Source organism: Canis lupus, chromosome 22 (assembly GCF_011100685.1).
Source record: "Canis lupus familiaris isolate Mischka breed German Shepherd chromosome 22, alternate assembly UU_Cfam_GSD_1.0, whole genome shotgun sequence".
Taxonomy (NCBI): domain Eukaryota; kingdom Metazoa; phylum Chordata; class Mammalia; order Carnivora; family Canidae; genus Canis; species Canis lupus.
Window position 1 is genome coordinate 46566460 of NC_049243.1, and position 19878 is coordinate 46586337.

The 19878-nt window shown below is 37.5% G+C and overlaps 1 protein-coding gene and 1 long non-coding RNA gene across 4 annotated transcripts in view; one reads left to right on the forward strand and one right to left on the reverse strand.

Moving 5' to 3' along the window:
• The window catches only part of UGGT2 (UDP-glucose glycoprotein glucosyltransferase 2), a 184336-nt gene that overhangs the window by 30023 nt on the left and 134435 nt on the right, over positions 1–19878 (reverse strand). For all 3 annotated transcript variants that reach the window (XM_038569879.1, XM_038569880.1, XM_038569881.1), the window contains exons 25-30: positions 15197–15299; positions 11997–12076; positions 8934–9117; positions 3148–3306; positions 2724–2809; positions 1394–1478 (exon numbers count right to left, since the gene is read on the reverse strand). In XM_038569879.1, coding sequence (XP_038425807.1) covers positions 1394–1478; positions 2724–2809; positions 3148–3306; positions 8934–9117; positions 11997–12076; positions 15197–15299 — 697 coding nt within the window. The remainder of the gene's footprint in view (positions 1–1393; positions 1479–2723; positions 2810–3147; positions 3307–8933; positions 9118–11996; positions 12077–15196; positions 15300–19878) is intronic.
• LOC119865217 lies at positions 13869–19793 on the forward strand. Its single transcript, XR_005376495.1, has 2 exons — positions 13869–14273; positions 19547–19793. It is a non-coding gene; the product is annotated as an uncharacterized LOC119865217 (long non-coding RNA).

Genomic DNA, 19878 nt, shown 5'->3' on the forward strand with positions numbered 1-19878 from the left:
GTAGGTTCCATTATTAACTACAATTTATAGATGAGGAAAATGAGACAGAAAGAAGCTAACTAATCTATCCAGAGTCACACAGCTAGAGAGTGATAGAGCCAGATTAAGTGTAGTCCTGGAGTCTCACATTTTTCACTCTATTCTCTATGCCTTTTATGCTCTCTGCTGTATTATCCTCTTTTTAAATGTCCCTCTTGCATCAAGAATACCTTTTCTGGTCTATTTTCTGATTCACTAATTCTCTCTTTAGACATGTAAAAGTCATCCATTGAATTCTTAATTTGGGTTATTGTATCACTCAGTTTCAGAAGTTCTACTTTAAAAAAAAATCAGATATACACTTCTATAGTTTTCTGTTCCCTGCAATTATTTTCAAACTTATCTTTTATTTCTTTAAATATTGTAAGCACAGTTGTTTCAGAGTCTGGTCAATAATTCTAATATAGAGAGTGTTTCTGTGTCTGCTTTCTGTTGTTTCTGCGGTTTTCTCTATGTATTTGGATACAGTAATCTTACTCCAGAGATATATAGATGTTTCTGCCAAATGCCTGTACAATCTCATCAATTTGGAACTAGTTCAGTGCAAAATCAAAGCTCAGGGTTTCCTGGACTACTTGCACGATAAAAATTTGGGCTAAAAGACTGTGTAGAATAATTTACTAGGGTTCATCCTTACCCTGAAGCTATAGCCAGCTTATTGCAGAGAGGGTCTTCTAACAGATTACCCACTTTATATGGGTCCAGGGTTTTACTTTCTGTCCCCATCACCCTGCAAGTTAAATTAAAATGATAGTTCAGGTGTATCAGGATGGACAAATATTCTCAGGACAAGAGAAGCTTCTGTGCTTGCTTACTTCACTAGGCTCTTATTTTCCCTTTAATTTTGGTTTTGTATTTCCTTGTTATCCTTATTATTTTGTTACTGTCAGATCCTCATTGCTTTTAAGATGTTTCAAAAACATTTACCTAACATTTTTACTAGTTTTAAGTAGGTAAGTGCTAAGTTCATCCAAAGAAGTAAATCTACCATCATTAAAATCTCCTTTTCTTTCTCTTTTATTTCTTTTTTTCTTTTTGGTAAAGTAAAGAAGCATCATTTTTTCTTTTCAGGGCTAACTTTCAATCTGTGTTCCTGATCTCATCTCTTGAGCCTAATTTGTAACATTATCTGGCTATGGATACAGTAGATATAACAGACATATCCTAACTTAACAAAAGTTGTTCCTTCTCTTCATGAACTTAATCCTCTTCTTTCTTTTATGTCAGAGTTCCAATAAAATATTTTAGGTAGTAAAACTGCAAAATGAGTTGTAAAATAAAATTAATCAGCTAAGGACAAAAAAGATAATTCTTAATACTAAGAACAAACAACAAGAGTTTCTGCCTCACACACTTGTACTTCCAGTATTTTGCTCTTGAAGCTGTTTATCACAACAATGACATCTTCCAGGTCTGGTTCAGAGTCAGTTTCTTCATGCCTAAAAGCAGAAAAACATGTAAATGTTTATAATCAACTACAGAAAAGACATGCAATTATGATGGTATAAATAACAGAATAAATTCATTTGCAATAAACGTAAGCATAACATCACTGTGTATATATATTTGCTGTTTCTATAGTCAAGATATGCTATAATATACAATTTTCAAAATTATCCAATTTTAACTTAATACAAATTAAAACTGCACAAAAGCAACTCACTAAATTCAATATTGCCTAATCACTGAGCAAGATTGAATTATTGCTTATCTTTGCTATCTATCAAGATTATCACAAAAGCCGAATCTATCATAGGTCTTTGATATATTACAGTGACAATTAAAATATGAAATGTTTTCGAGACTTTAAAATAAGTTGTTATATATCACAATTGAAGAAATTCTATGTCCAACAGCTTTTCAATATCCAGCAGCCATTTTCAAATACCAAAATTTGAAGTGTGTTGTTAAACCTGTAAGACTGAAAATGTGTCTATGATGGTCACCTGCATGACTTGAATGTTTCTATTTTGTTATACATAATGTATCTCATTGTCTAATTTTCAAAACTGTATAAACAGGTCAAATATGACAGCTTTGACCAATAATTTTTGATACCATTTTATGTATAGAAAAATACATAGAATACTGTTAAAAACATTTACAATAAAGTTGAATTGTCAAAGAGGGGTCAGAGGTCAAATTAATAGATATTCTGAGTCTAGTCAAATTCATAGCACGCACCTGAAGACTTTCCTAAAATGAAAATCTGAGGGATTATGGAACTATGCTAACACTCCCTCTTTCTCCCAATTCCCCAGCTGAGGTGGCTAAACCAAAGCAGAAGGCACAGCCATGCCCAACAATTACCACTATGAAATAGAGATGGTTCTAACTTATATACTAGTGTCAAATTTCTTAAAATTTTCAAGACTTTTCAATCATAAATGTTGCTCAAGGGCATCAGTAATTTTAGCCACTGAATCCACTGTCCAACAAGAGCAGGGTAGAGCCAGGTCACACACACTGTAGCTAGACTCACACAAGATCTAAAACAAACTCCCACTCTTTAAAAGGACACATTCTATTTTTCTGGGAATTCTAAATATAAAAATTAAATTTTTGTAGAGGAAAAATAAATCACTCTTTCATTTCTCACCCAAAACACTGAAAACTTAATTTACACATAAAAATTTAAAAGTGGTTTATATAACTCACCCAATTATTTGATAAATATAACTCACCCAACTATTTTATAAATATCTTCAGATTTTCCTTGGCGTAATTTCAGTATCCAAGCACCTGGGTTTGCTTTTAATTGAAAATATCCCTTTTAGGATGAGAAAAATATGATTATAGTTATAGGACTAAACATCCAATTGTTCAAAAAAGATAATACGAGGGTGTTTACTAACCAGAGTGAGTAAACTCTATAAATGAATTCCAAAGAGGAAGTTTTGCAATAACCTGAATAATACATCATGAAAGTATGATTCCCTTCATTTTTGTTTTAGTTAATTACCTTATTTAAGGATTCAACTTTGTTTTCTGGGAGCTGTTCAGCAATAGCAGGATAAAATCTATTTTGCTTTATTATTAGGAATACTTAAGAGGATTTTACCAAAACATGTAATGAAATACAACTGATAAAGTATTTCTAATACTTACGAGATTGGCCATTACTATTGTATCAACCACAACAGGATTATTTTTTGTGCCTAGTGTAAACTGCAGACCTCGAGGAGGTTGTTCTGTCATTGTATCAAAGCAATGTCCTTCAAGTAGTAGATATTCTAGTTCATATTCTGCTGTAACAGTTCTCTCAATCTATGGGAAAATGTCATTGTGTTTGGTATTAGTAACTCTCATAACACAAATTCTGTAATAAATAAACATAATTATCTTAATATTAGCCCATGTATTGTGGGGGCAACTTCAAGTCTGTCTTTTTTGAGTGACTTAATAGTTGAATCAATTTCTTAAAGACCAAAACTCATGATGAGTTTTTTTTTCCTTTCCCATGACATCAGCTCTACTCTAACTTCATGATATATGCACGAGTATCACAAGCAAGCAAGAGGTCATAAAATTGTAGTATTTGAAGATCTCTTCAAGGCCGAGTGAGATGGGAAACTCCTCAAAGAATCTGCTCCACTGGCTGTTGACCTAGAGCTAGCTCCTTTGGATCTGGCAAGACCGTCAACTTATCATATCATTCATCACCTTTCTTGTTATTAAAAAAAAAAAAAAAACTAATGTTTCATTGTTTTGCACTCAACATACATTCACCAAAAAATTTAGCAAATGGAAAAGAGAAAAAAATAGAAATCACCTACAGACTAAACATTCCTAATACATACCAACACTGATTTCTCTTTATCTTTTCCATAAATTTTTTTCTAAGAAAGTGTATCCAGTAAGGATGCTTGGGTGGCTCAGTTGGTTAAGCCTCTGCCTTTGACTCAGGTCATGATACCAGGGTCCTGGTATCAAGTCCTGTCATCAGGCTCCTTGCTCAGCAGAGAGTCTGCTTCTCCCTCTGCCTGCCACTCCCTCTGCTTGTGCTGACAAATAGAGTCTTAAAAACAAAAAAGTATAACCTGCATTTTCATTAAATATAGTTTTCTAAAATATATATATATATATATATATATATATAGTTTTCTATGAACATGTCTATTTCTACAAACATCCTTCTAAATGGCTAGACAGTCCAATTGTTTCCAGGTTTTCCTCTATTGCAAATGTTATAATAAATATTGTAGGGATAACACTGAAAAACATAAACACAAGAATAAATCAAATGGTAAGTGATACTTACATAGTTTGGTAATTTTGTTGAGCAGATAAGATAGCTATGCTATCTATATCTTATTTCATTATAAGCTTCTGACACTTTTTAAATGGGTTTAGGATACAAAATATTTGAAAATATTTTCTATTGTATAGCTGCTTTTCTTTGTAATCCACAGAAATAATACTACTTGTCTACAGCATTTCTGAGTCTAGTTCTTAAGAATGGGAAATAGTGTTTGTTTCGACATTATTTGGATTCTGAGTCAGTTGCTGAGCTATTACTAGTGTAGCAATGAACTTCATATACTTCACTAATTGTGTCCCCAGTCCTCACAGCACCATGTGTGGATGGAACTTTCACATGACACAGTCTCAATGTGAGAATATTGTAAGTCAGAAAAAAATTGTAGACCTTCTCTAAGTTCAATTCCTTTATTTTATAGACATGGGAACTGAACTCCACAATAGTCATGAAGCTTAAATGTTTTTCTCTATGAATCAGATATCAGGGCAGAGTCCAAATATGTTCAATCATGTTGTGACTAATAATACCTTTATTTCATACTAATGTAAAACTTTCTCTTGTCCCTATAGTCATATAGCAGACAACAATCCTGTGGACTTACTTAAACCACAACACCAAAAGTAGCCAATTTATTTTTCAAAGAGTTCTTTCTAGTGAATATTTGAAGTTCATTAATAATTTCATAAAGGTAATTTAAGTTAAATTTGTTCTTATCAGGGTTTGTTTTTGCAAGGATAGGAATTTGTGATATTTTGTGACAGCTCCTTTATATATTTACTTATCTGCTTCTAAGTATTAACTGTTGATATGAGACACGATTTTAATATCTTTCAAATATAACTTTGGGTGCATATTAATATTATTAATAGAAGCGTTTATTGTATTGTTCTGTGGCTAAATAGTAAGGAAGTTAACCCCTTCCTTTAAAAGAAGTATAAGCTGGGATCCCTGGGCGGCTCAGTGGTTTGGCACCTGTCTTTGGCCCGGGGCATCATCCTGGGGTCCAGGGATCGAGTTCCGCATTGGGCTCCTTGCATGGCGCCTGCTTTTCCCTCTGCCTGTGTCTCTATTTCTCTCCCTCTCTCTGTGTCTCTCATGAGTGGATAAATAAAATCTTAAAAAAATAAAATAAAATAAGTATAAGCTTAATTATAAAGATTATCACTTGGGCTTATTGACAATTATCTATGGTAGTAAAATAGGAATTCTTTAACAATTGCATTGGTAACAGGTGTTTAAATTACAGCTGACCCTTGAACAACTTGCGTTTGAACTGCGTGGGCCCACTTTTATGTGGAGTTTAATAAATGTATTTTCTCTCCTTTATGACTTTTATCACATTTTCTCTTCTCCAGCTTACTTAGGAATTAAAAAATTAATTTATTAAGAGTACAATATATAATGAATGTAACATAGAATTGTATTGACTGACTGCTTATGGTTTTTTTTTTTTTTTAAGATTTTATTTATTTATTCATGAGAGGCACAGAGAGAGAGGCAGAGACACAGGCAGAGGGAGAAACAGGGTCCATGCAGGGAGCCCGATGTGGGACTCAATCCCAGGATTCCAGCATCATGCCCCTGAGCGGAAGGCAGATGCTCAACAACTGAACCACCAAGGAGTCCCTGCTTATGTTACCCGTAAGGCTTCTTGTCAACAGTAGGCTATCAGTAGTTAAGTGTTGCGGGGGGGGGGGGGGGGTGTCAAAAGTTACAAGTGGATTTTCAACATGTGCTGACCCTCATGTTCAAGGGTCTACCGTATTGCTATTTCAGAAGCAGCTAGTACATTTTCCTGTGAATTTTTCTCTGGCATAGCCACATCCTATTGTCCTTCAGCAAACTTTTCTTCCTCACTTCCTCTTTCCTGGTAAACAAACATCCACTACTGTTTCAGGTGTTCTGATACCTTTCAGATAAAGGCTGTAACTGAACACAACTGAATAGTCTCTGGATGCAGTCCTAATAACAAGTTCTGAGAAGAACCACTTCTCAACTCCAGGTAAAAGGGACTGCTTCTGTCTAAGCTTTCCTATAAACCACTTCTGTCACCCTTAATTATGATGATGAAGGATAGTTGGAAGGCAGGCAGGCAGGGACAAGGGCCCCTCCTAAGAGGAAACACCCCTTAAAAGGTTTTTATACCCACCCTGGAAGGAGCCCTCCACCCTTCCCCATGCGATAGGTAGATGAAAAACCTGACTGGATGACAGTCTGCACGAAGGGTTAATCAGATTAAAACAGCCTGCCAACAAGGCCATAAAAATCCCTAGACTTAGAAACTCCAGGGGCAACCCTTTCAGCTCTCCTCCCTCTTTGGGAGCCTTGTACTATCTCTAAATAAGCCTTGCTTTACTATCACTCAATAAACCTTGCTTTGCTGCCCACCACTGTCTGGTTTGCCTCCTCATTCTTCAATGTATTTGACCAAGAACTGCAGGCACCAAAGGAAAAAATCTTGTAGTACTGGCAATAATGCTGGCTGTGCCATAAACCACGTGAACAAAGTTGTGGTGAAGGAGGGTTTTTCTCAAAATGTTTTAGGTCTTTATGTAATATCCAGGGATTAGACACGGCAAGGAGTACGCTGAGCCAGTGTGTGTCACAAATCTCTCTTTACCAGCCTCATTTTTGCCAGTGTGCACTTTCCTTTTTACCTACAAATCCTTCCTTCTACTCCAGCAAGTGTCTCTACTTTGTTATTTCATATTCTTCTAGGATTGTTGCCAGTAATATTCTATGTACAGAATGTAGTGGAAGAGAAGAGCCTTAGAAGTAGTTAACTTTTACAGCTGGAGAATTTATAATTTCCTTCTGTGTATTCATATAATCTATGAAAACAGAAAAAATTCCCTTTAGTCTTCTCAAATAAATAGAACTACTGTTCATTTAAATAGCATCTAGGGGTACCTGGCTGGCTCAGTTGGTAGAGCATGCAACTCTTGCTCTCGGGATTGTGGGCTCCAGGCCCAAGCTGGGTGTGATTATTTAAATAAATACATAAACAGCTTCTAAAAAGACACTGATGTACCTGCTACTCACGATAATAGTTAATCTCCATTAGTTAATAGCTGGTGAAATTTTTACCACAGATTCAATTTACATCTTTTCTAAGCTGTGTTAGTTCTCCCACCACATGCTTCTTACATTTTGGTCAGAGTCTGTAAATTTATCTCATTGGTATAGGTCACTGAATTCTCTGAATGAGGAATCCAGTAGACCCTTGATCACAGAGAAAAGGGGACTATTTTCTACTTTTTGCCAAGTTCATTTCTGAATTTTCCCTCCTGGATTGTATTATTTTGCTGCCTTTCCATTCCTTCCCTAGATGTGAAGGGCTGGTTTCTGGTGATGGCTAAGGCTCAGTTAGGGCCTTTTCTGGGTGTCTAAACTGGCAGCCTCAGTGGGTGAGTTCCAGGGAAGTGATAAGAGACCACAGGATCTACTCAAGAGTGGATTTGAAGAAACCTGCCTGGAAGGAAAATCTTTAGACAAAGTTAAGGTGAGAAACATATTTGATGAACAATCTTCACCAAATAATCAGCAGTAAACTGTCTGTGCCTAGGTCAAGGCAATAGCTTTGAGAAGCTGTCACATTCAGAGCTGGAAACAGGTCAGAACAAAGAGGAACCAGGCAAAAGGAAGACATTGAGGAGGAGGGGTTTGCTCCCTTTTCTGGATACCTGTTCTCTAAGGAAGCTCTTCTAAAATGCTTCTGATTTTTGTGGTTTCTGAACACAGTGTTTTGAAAGACTCAGTATATTTTAACAGTCTCCTCTCCTTTTTTGGGCAGGCTGAATGCAGCAGGCAGGAGGTGAAGGTGAAGGAGGATCAACAGGTGGGGATGGGAGGGGGTGGGAATGGAAGGGAGTGGGGGTGGAGAGGGTGGAGGGGAGGTGGGAGTGGAGTGGGGGTGGGGATGGAAGGGGGAGCAGGTGGAGGAGGGGTGGGGTGAAAGGAGGGTGGGGGTGGAGGGGTTTGGGTGTAGGGATGGAGTGGGTAGGGATGGGGTGGAATGGAGAAGATGTGGGGGTGGGGATGGGAATGGCAGTGAGGGTGTAGGGGAGATGGGGATGGAATGGGGGTGGGGTGGAGGGGAGATGGAGGAGAGGGGAGATGGGGATGAAGAGAAGGGGATGAAGAGAAGTGGATTAGGGGCAAGTAGGGAGAGCAGCATACCTAGCCTGCAGCTTTGAGTGAGCATTGTCTCTTGCTTTCTACCTGTTGGGGTTGCTTTCTCGGGCCATGAGCTGTGGGGCAAAACAGAGTTTCAGATGAAACTGTGCCTTTCAGAGTGAAAACAAAACCTGAGGGGAGAAACAAGTAAGTCATGGTGTCATCCTAAGTTACCGAGGTATTTTCTATATTATTCACCTTAGAGGAGCGCCTGTGAACGAGGGGCTGAAGCAACAAAGTAGGTGGGAGCATCTAGGAACCTGGAAACTCAAAAAGCTGAACTGGAACTTAGGAAAACTCAGAAATCAAAGGAAAGACTGGCTCGGGACCTAGAATCATAAGGAAGAAAATTCTGGGAGCCGCCCCAGCACGATCCCTCTCTTGCTACAATTACAGGGGCTGGTAAGAGTTTACACCCTGCTCCTCTTTCTGGACAGAACCTTACACAACCACTTACGTCCTTGAGATGAATATTATCAAGGTCACAGTTGCTGTACACTGTTTCAACCAACCAGCCTTCAGGAGTAATCATGTTGAGGGTGAGAAGGGGCGCTTCAGGGATGTCTGAGAATTTTGCTACGGGCCCAGTAATGCCATCAGCTGCTAACACCAATTCTGGTTCCAGAACAAAACGATAAAAGCTGTCAACAGAACATAAACAAACATACATACTGTGACCAAAATTGAGATTTTGTCTGTTTAAAATATTTAAAAACTGAAAATGGCTTAAAAACATGACCAAAAAGTCTCAAGTTAAAAAAACAAAAACACTATATTGCAGAAGACTTAATGCTTATAAATGGTAGACAACTATTTTGTTTACATTATCATCTATTATAAGATTATATATATTATACATCCTTGTTATTTCTTAATGAATATGATTAGAATGGCTTTAATATATACAGATTTGTGTAGGTTCTGCTAGTTTATGATTTGTATTTGCTCACTGATCCTTCTTTAGATTTAACCATGGTCCATTTTTCAGCCATTTTATTGCATCTTAGCACCGCTAATCATATGAAGAGAAATGATAACCAGAAAGCAATTAAATTCAGGCAACTTAAAATTCTGGTAAGAGTTCAGTTTAAAACAAAAAGTACTGAGTTGAAAACAGTTGCTTATTTATAGAATTTTAGCAGTACCTACAAGTTTTAGTGTATTTTTTCCTTTTCCCCCAGTGAGGAATTAGTTTTATTATGAAGAATAGGGAATTTCAGTATTTGAAGACAGCAGTTACCGTGCCAGCTGCGCTGCAGCCCTCCTCAGGCTGCCCTGGGAGAGGCCCATGTCTAGGCTCGTGCAGTTCTCTCTAGGGCGGTGGGAAATGAAAATGGACTGCAGCTGCTAACTGGCAGCTGGCCGCACACTGCCCTCAATTCCTTGCCACAAGGGCCCCTCCAGCACACTAGGTCACAGAAGCACACAAGAGTAAGAGCTGGAGGATGCCTGGAGACAGAAGTCACAGTCTGATAACGTAGTAGCTGCAGGAGGGACATTCGATTACAACTGCCCCCAAGCTTTCGGTGGGAAACAAACCACTAGGTGCAGCCTAGGCCTGGGGGAGGATCTACAAAGTAGAGGAATCCCAGGAGGCAGTGATCACAGGCAGCCACGCCCAAAGTTGCCTCCTGCAGGCAGGCAGAGTGATGAAGAGGCAGCACAGGAGAGAACACAGCCGCCAAGAAGGTACAAAACCAATACTCAGTACTGTCCATGCGGTGGAAATGTCATTAAGAAAGAAGTATTCCAAGGATGCTGCCAACAGCTATGTCTTTGTGACTCAGTAAGAACAATGTGGCAGCACAGAGGAAGTTAAGGGCAGGCTGCAGGGGGAGGTGCAGTGAATGAGAGATGAACTGGGATATGACCATTCTGTGAAGATGCTAAGAAGAGCAAGAATACAGAAGAGGAGAGAACGTCTGGGCTCCAGTGGAAAGGAAATTAAGAGACCAGTTTATTTCTTTTTGAGTAAAACTCTCAGGACAGAGATAAGGGCTGGCAGAGAGGTTAAAGACCCGAAACAGAGGGACTACTTGACAAAGGCAGGCTCAGGATGAGTGGGAAAGTATGGGCTCAAACAGGACAGGAGGACTTAGTAGGAGGGTGGCCAGCTCCCGCTAGGGCTGTCCCATGGGGAGGCTGGGACACAGGAGAGGAGTGGTGCAGGAGGAAACTGCCCATAGCCTCCGCCACCTCTGAGAAGGATGGATGGGGCAGTACTCCACAAGTAAAGGGCCAATGTGTTCTCTTGTTCGCCTGATATATGCTATGGTGTAAATACTGGCCTGAGCCCCCAGTCCCATACCAGGATCACAGACTTTGTGCTGTGCAGCATCATCAAGCACTCAAAGCATCTGTCTGGTACATTAAGGGTCATTTCACCCTGGAGGGTGTCAAGTTCTCTCCTTCCTGATTACGCTTATGTTCAATATTCCTATTCTTTATTATATAACCCAACGCTTTATAGAGATACTCAGGAGAAGATGTCTACTTGTATGAATAAAGATTCTCTACCCATGGAGCTGACCTTTTGATTAGTAGCTAAAATACAATGTGAGCTTTTGATCAAATTTAGAAGGATGTGATAAAATTTTAAATACACAAGATAAATGAGAAGTATGAAAATAATGTGAATGAGATATAAGGACAAGAGTCTCAGGAAAGGAATGAATATACCCTAAATTTTCATCTAAATTCTCCACATTTCCCACTTTATTGCTTTCCAAATATTAAAAATATTTGCCAGGTTTAAACTATCTGCTCAAGGCAATAATCTCTGGTATGTTTATCAATTTATAACAAATACAATTTAATAAGTAAACAAGGGATTAACTGAATGTAACTCTTCTGTCTTATGTTTGCATATATTCTTTTGGAGCTATATAATTACACTATACAAAGAAAAGCACATTAACAAGCCTTTTTTCTGCCCTGTGACACCTGAAGGATACTGTATATCCCTATCAGTACGAGTGGCTCAAAATGACAGCGATTCTGATCCTGAAAGAAGAGGAAGGGTAGTTTCTGTCCCCACTTGAGAGACTTTATTTCCACAGAATAGTATTAATGTAGAGTATCTGTATGCAAATACTTTCTGTATTATTGAAAGATTATCCTACACTAATTACATCTCAATATTCCCAAATAATGAGATGGTATCATAAAGATCATTTTGATAATTCAACTCTGAAGTACTAAAAATATACAGCTTAAACCAAAAATGGTTTAATTCAACTTTATTTCCCTCTTTTAGATTTCTATATCACATTTTCAAAAATACTCATGAACAAACATAAATCCAGGTAAATTCTGCAATTAGGCTAGATCAATTCTACTGGTTAGGTTATTTTAATTTTATATCAATTAAGGTTAATAATACATTATCTTTGATCTTCTGGTCTATTTCAATTAAGCATCTTATAAAGAAGAACTCAGACCCAGTAATTACGGTCCTATGTTTTTTTGGTCTTAGCATTTATAAACCTTTTGAAATGAAATTATGTTCACTTAGACTCACCTCTTTAAAGGGGCTTCTGAAAGCTTACCCCTACAGTTCATGAACAACTTTATCTTCATGTTGATAATCTTGCCAAGTACCTATTAGAAAAAAAATTCCTGTATTTGATATTAAGCAACCTTACCATCACATTTATTAGGCACTTACTATGTACCAGTCACCTGTGTTCACACATGGCATTTTCTCACATGATCCTCACTACAGCCTTCAGTGGTAGCCACCTTCAGAGCTGAGACGCAGAGAGATGGAATAATTTGCCCAAGATCACACCATAAGTCATGGTAGAGGTCAGATTTTAATCCAAATAGCTAATTTCATTGCTTTAGGATTATGCTGCTTCCCATTTGCCTAATGTGACTTTCCTTCATGGTATCCAAATTCCCTTAGCATTGAAGAACAAGTAAAGTAATTGCTAGAACCATGACATGCAAACACAATGTGGTGGTTTCAGAGCAACAATGGTGAGGTTACCCCGTCCATTCTGAATTATACCCAAATGGTAGAGATGTAGGAAGTTCCTGGCTATGTATGGATGAAATGCTCTCTTTATGTTTTCCTGGGGCAGATGACATAGAATTATTAATTTTGGTGGTCTCTATCTCTATAAAGGCAAGGCAGTGCAGATTCGAGAGATTTTAGACAACAAAGGACATAGCTTACATAAAGAGAGAAGGGAAAAAATAGGCGTGTGGAACAGAAAGGATGCAGGCTTAAGGAGGAATTAGAACAAAGGATTTAAGAGTTCTGACTCCCATTCTATCATTCCTCATTATTTGCTACATTGGAGGTTGCTAAGCCACTGTTTTTTCCAAGTGTTAAATGAGACATTATCTACTTCTTCTAATAAATTATTTTGTAGAATAAATTTTCTTTATAGTAAGAAATACTAAGTTGTGTAAAGTGCTGAGGTGCTCAGAAAGAAAGCATATTATTTCCAATCATGAAAACTGGGATCCAATCCCATATTTTATATTTCTCTATAATCTCATATTTCTTATTCCTAAATTCTATCTTTACATAAAAACTTCAGAAGTAAGCAATGTTTTTTTTTTTCTGAATGACTGTAAAAACAGGGTATTTGTACACTAAAATGTATCATACTAGCTCCACTCCTTACAGGTATAATTCCTATTTAGATTAAGAATAATTTAAAAAAAAAAAAAGAAAAAAAAAAAAGAATAATTTAAATAGTGTGTCTCAAGATGTTCAAATTTAAAGGTGTACAAATGTTAAAAGAAAGGATGGGGGCAAGTAAACCAACTATGGAATTGTTTGCCTGGTTATACACTAAATAAGTAAAATGGCAAAGACTTTTCAAAATTATTTGTCCAAATAGTAAGAGGTATCTACAATCCCCTTTTCCAGTACGATTTGGTAGGGCAAACTAATTTTAGAGAAATTGCAGGTTGAAATTTCCCTGGCAGACACACTGCCCAGCCAACCCCTTACATCTTCCACCAGACTTAATGCCTAATTACTATTCCCTGTTTCCAAAAGTGAGGCCAACTGTCAGAGGACAAATAGTTTCCATTTTTGAGAAAAATTTTAAAAATGTGTCTTTAGGGATGCCTGGGTGGCTCAGCGGTTGAGCATCTGCCTTCAGCTCAGGGTGTAATCCTGGAGTCCCAGGATCGAGTCTTACATCAGGCTCCCTGCATGGAGCCTGCTTCTCCCTCTATGTCTCTGCCTCTCTCTGTGTCTCTTGTGAATAAATGAATAAAAATCTTTTTAAAAAATGTGTCTTTAAAAAAAAGCATTGAGTAATTTCAAATAGGAGTACCCCACAATTTTGAATATCATTAGAAAAAACATACAGATTTCTAGCATAACTAGCTTCCACGATTTACCCACTGAGAGCTGCACCACGTGAACCTCTCCAGTTTTCAGAACAATGAGAAAGCACACAATGTCCTCTCAGAGCTGTTAGCTCCCTCCTAGTGTTCCTTCTCTCTGCTCTCTCACTGAAAGAATGTTCAGCTTTCTGCATAGCTTCTGGCCTCCCTTGTGTCTAGGTGTAGCCACATGACTTGCTCCATTCTGGTCCCTGAGACATGATAGGATGGAATATGGCCTGTTCTCTCCTTCCTGCTTGCAGAAACAGAGAGGGGACGTTAGAGGAGCCTGACTAGTGATCTCAGACTCTGAGACGGGAGGTGCTTCACGAGGATGACTGAACCGACAAAAGTTGTCTGCGTCCTCATGCTGTGGAGCTGCCTTAGCCACTCGAGGCGGCTCACGTTTGGACTGAGACGAAAGAAATAAACTTCAGTCTTGAAGGTATCGTTACTTTGGCCAGGCTTCCTGAACACAGCCTTCACTTCTTTGGCAATTGTTACTTATTAGATCATTGGCTTCTCCAGAAGCCATTCTTCAGCACTCAAGACAGGATGAGGGGGGATCCCTGGGTGGCACAGCGGTTTGGCGCCTGCCTTTGGCCCAGGGCGTGATCCTGGAGACCCAGGATCGAGTCCCACATTGGGCTCCTGGTGCATGGAGCCTGCTTCTCCCTCTGCCTGTGTCTCTGCCTCTCTCTCTCTCTCTGTGACTATCATAAATAAATAAAAATTTAAAAAAATTATAAAAAAAAAAGACAGGATGAGGGTGGGAATAAGGATGAATCAACTCAAAATGCTGTCACAAAATACCACAGACTGGGTGGCTTAAGGAATAGAAATTTGTTTATTTAAATCAAGATGCTGGCTGATTCAGCTTCTAGTGGGCACTTTTTTCCTGGCTTGTAGGCAGCCACCATGTTGCATTGTGCTCACACAATCTCTTCTTTGTGTGGAGAGAGAAAGGTTCCTTCTCTCTTCCTCTTCTGTAAGCCCATAAATCCTATTAGGGATCAAGCCATAAAACCTCATTTAACCTTAATTACCCCCTAAAAGGCTTCATTTCCAAATATAGTCACAGTAGGGGTTAGAGCCTTGACACATGAATTTCAGGGGAAGCACAGGACACTAATCAAGCCCACAGCAACACCTAATGCTGGGACCACCATAACACTCCATACATAGCTCCACCATTTCATTTTCTACATTGGAACATGACATGCTAATTAAAAGCTGTACAGAATAAAGCATCAAGAGCACAAATACTATACTTAAAAACAGGCCTGAAAGATTAATTATACATTTCAAAATGAAAGTATATAATAAAATGATATATATGTAAAATATATACTAAAAATATTATCTTACAATTAATAATTGTGCCATCTTCTGTGCTTCTCTTGTCAATGGATCAACAATAGCAATGACATCAAAAAACATGTCATTCTCTTCAGGATTTATCGTTATAATGCTAGGAAAATAGAAAGTAAGATGAAAGATGATCAGTTAAATTTATTTAATTATTCATAAATCTTAATCTCAGTTATATACATTCTTTTTGTTAAGATTTTTTTTAAGTAATCTCCATACCCAACATGGGGCTTGAACTCACACTCTGAGATCAAGAGTTACATGCTTCATTCACTGAGCCAGCAAGGCGCCCCTCAGCTATACGCATTCTTATATATTGCTTTCTTTAAAAAAAATCACTTTATTTCTCATTGCAATAAAAAAAAATCCTGGTTATTTCACAGATGAAAGTGTAAATTAATTTATTCTTAATTCCAAGTTTTTATTTAATTCCAGTTAGTTAACATATAGTGTAATATTAGTTTCAGGTATAGAGTTGAGTGATTCAACAGTTCCATACAACACCTGGTGCTCATCACAAGTGACCTCCTTAATCCCCAACACCTATTGAAGCCACCTAGCCCCACCTCCACTCTGGTAACCATCAGTGTGTTCTCTAGAATTTAGAGTCTGTTTCTTTGTTTTCCTTTTTTTCTTCCCTATGATCCTCTGTTTTGTTTCTTAAATTCCACATATGAATGAAATCATATGGTATTTGTCTTTCTCTGACTAACTTTTTTCACTTAGCTCAATCCACATCATTGCAAATGGCAAGATTCCATTCTTTTTTATGGCTGAGTTATATTCCATTGTGTATATATGTGTTTATACATACACAACGGAATATATATGCCATATATATAATATATAACATACCAAATATATGTATATTTATATATACATACCACTTACAAATCAAAACTAATGAGATACCACCTCACATCTGTTAGAATGGCTAAAATTAACAACATAAGAAATAACAGATGTTGGCAAGGATGTGGAGAAAGGAGAACACTCTTGCACTGTTGGTGGGAATGCAAGCTGGTGTCGTCACTCTGGAAAATGCAAATTTAAAAGTCTAATGTTTGTGTTCAATAAATTACAAAACTGGAAAGAATCAGAGAAATGAAAGTAAGAACTTATGAATGAGTAATTTTTAAAATATCTTCAAAGAATATTCTTACAGAGAAAATTCTAATTTCAAACCCCCAAATTCTCACATATCCAATACTAAAAATAAAGCCATCTAACTTTTGTGTTAGATGAATATATTTTCTCAGATTTGAGAATAAAATTAACTGTTCAGTAGTTTTATTACATTTAGTATTTTAAAAATCCCAACATATTATGTAACAGGAAAGGTCAGGGGGGAAAAAGCTCAAACTTCCCACACTTAGTTTCGACCCCAGTCACCTTCTCCTGACCTCCTCCCCTCAGTCCTCTCTTTTGTCTTTCACTGAACTAAATTCTAAGTTAAGATGGACTAATCTTTGGGAAAATGTTAGGGAAATTAGTAAAAGCACAGAAAAGGCCAGTGGAAGATGATAAATTCTGCATTTAATATAATCAAAAGTTAAAAATATATTTGACTAAAAATACAAAATATTCCAACTGAATTACTGTTTTAATGATGTAATACAGAAGTCAGTTTTTCAAGATGAATTAAATATTTTGCATATTACAAAAGGAAAAAGATTAAAAGATTACCAAATCAAAATGTATACCTGTAAAATTACAGGGACATTAGTCTTCTTTAGTGCAGGAAGACTATAAATATCTAGACTTTTTGCAGTGAAGGGATTAATTTCTCAGCAATAAAAGCTAATGTAAAAGTCACTTCAAATATGAGTCCTCTGAGAAAGAAATGAAAGACATTTTATTTCATATGCAGTTGACACGGTTTAATTTTGTTAAAATAGTAATGACAGACAACAGATTGTGCTGATAACTACTGCTAGATATAAGGACTACAAATCAGATGTTTTAAAATTAGAGAGCCTATGTACGATGGTTAATTGTATTAGTTATCTTGGTGAAAATTTTACAAATCACTGCCATATCCGTGAGGTTGTATGTATCCGAATCCCACAGTCCCCATCATCTATTTCTACATGCATTGGTAAAGACTCATGACAACTTTCTGAGCAGAATCCTGAGCCTATTAGTAGGTATTACATGGACTCATTCATCTAAGAATGGAGTAGAATGTCTCTTTCTTCATACAATATTAACAAAGAGATGCTAAGTCCACCTACACCACCTTTTTAAGGCAATGGATTTGTATTCAGTTGTCAAGAAACCATTGCTATATTTCATACCATTTGCCAGGAAGAATGATGTCAAGTACACTGACAGGCTATAATTATTGAAAGCTTAAGTCAGAGAAAGCCAGGAAGGACAGCTGGAGGTATATATAGTCTGTCAGGTCTTACAGATAAACTAAGCATATTTCAAACAGGCCACAGCACTGTGAGGCTGCTACTCAGCCAATATCCTATCCATTCCATGCAGAGCTGTTTTACTGAACTTTCAGTTTTTGTATAAAGACAGGTCAAACCCTCTATTTTATTAAACTTTTTTTTAAAAAGGATTTTATTTATTCATGAGAGACACATAGAGAGAGAGAGGCAGAGACATAGGCAGAGGGAGAAGCAGTCTCCTCACAAGGAGCCTGATGCAGGACTCGATCCCAGGACTCCGGGATCACACCCTGGGCCGAAGGTGGACGCTCAACCGCTGAGCCACCCAGGCGTCCCAAACCCTCTATTTTAAAGATGTCACTGAAGACACTATTTGTTCTATAGTACCCCCACTGTGAAGATTTCTCAGAGGAATTTCTGTGTCCTCCCTCTCCTAAAAACAGTTACATTTCACCTGAACCACTCATTTATTTTCATTTGTTAACTGTGAAAGTTACAGTTAAATTTGGGGTGTGTCATGACAGGCAGAAAGGCAGGCCACCCCACTTACAACCTCCTTTCCTTCCTATCTGCCTCCCCGTGAGCTCCAACCTCTAGAATCAATAGCCTTAGAGGGATTGCTTCACCATCTCCCGCACCTGTGAAAGGGCAAACCCTATAATTCCTTTGTAGGTAAATAAGTTTTCATCTACACACCCCCACATGCATATGCCTGTGCATGAGTACATGCCCACATGCACGCACACTTGCACACATGCTCACACACGTGCACATGTGCTCACATGCACACACACATTAACAGCATCTCTACAGCTGAGTCCTCATTTTACAGTCCATCATTGCTAATGTGCCCCTCTCTACTTTTCCTATGGTTCCAACACAAATCAAATCCAACAAAGTCATTCTTCCTTCATTAAATTAATACCTTCAACAGATTATCATTAAGTTTTGCTGGCCTCAATCCTCATTTTAAGGTGGGTATTCATATCTCTCCCCAAAATAATGTGAGTTGATTTTATGGTTTAACTTTCAGGTCCAATCTTGTTTCTCCTATTTCCAAGTTTCATTATTTGTGTAACAAATACACGTAATAGCTGGAATGCATTAAATATCTATTATATCCAGGGAAGCAGGTATGAGTCTAATAAAACCCCTGAAGGGTAGAAATCAACATATATACTTTACAGATTTAAGAAACTGAAGCAATGAAAGGTCACAGGGCTATGACAGACTGGCATTCAAAGACTGGGTGTTTTCGATAAGAAAGTTCATGCTTTGCCACACAACCAATGCTGACCTTGATAAATATATCAACATGGGTAAACAAACACATAGGAAAAAAAAGTTAAATGTCTAAACTATATATATGAACTCAGAAAAAGGCAAATTATGGACTCTGCATGTTTCAGAAGGTGGGCATTCAATGAGTATGTATTACTGTCTAAACAGAGAGGCACAGCAATACATACATGTCACATACCCATTTATAAATATTTATAGTAATTCCCCAGAAATAACTGAGAAAGTTGAAGAACTGCAGACCACTATCACAGAGTCACATCATACTCTTCCATCTATATAAAATAAGGCAGTAGGCTTCAAAGCAGCAGCTACATTGACAGATGTGTAAGGTAGAGAAAGAAAGTTGAGACTAATAGCCAATAAACTGTAAAAGATCAAGTTTTTCAGACATTTAACATGAGAGTGCATAAGTTCCAAATATATCAAAATGCTATATGTATATATAGCATAATCGCACAGTCTGGTGACTAATGTTTACAATGATGGTTCTGAGTAATCTGTGTTAAATTATTTCAGCACTTGGTATTCAGAAGTCAAATAAGTTTGTAAGAAGAGTTCCAGTAGATGCATTTAAAAATACTTAAAACTGCTGAGTCTCAGTTATCTGAAAACAATAAAACTTCCTTTCCAACAATGTTTTCTTTAGGAAGTAACCTTCCCTGGGCTTGCTACTGCACGTGCCTGAAGACCTCTCTAGAGACAGATTTCCTACAGCTGAAGCCTGTGTTACTGTCCAGTAGTACACATGAGCAACATAAGACTGCATCTACCATAAAACCAGAAAACTTACAAGAAGTGTCAGCCATTTCGAATCTGTGTTTGTCTCAATTGAGTTTTATAGGAGTGGTGATTAGAAAAAGATCATATAATAAAACATGCCTGTAGTGTAATTATATAAGGTCTATTTTTCACCCAATTCTATGAGGTCCTTAATTAAAAACAACAGAAAAGGTTCCCTTCTGGGGACACAGGTAATTG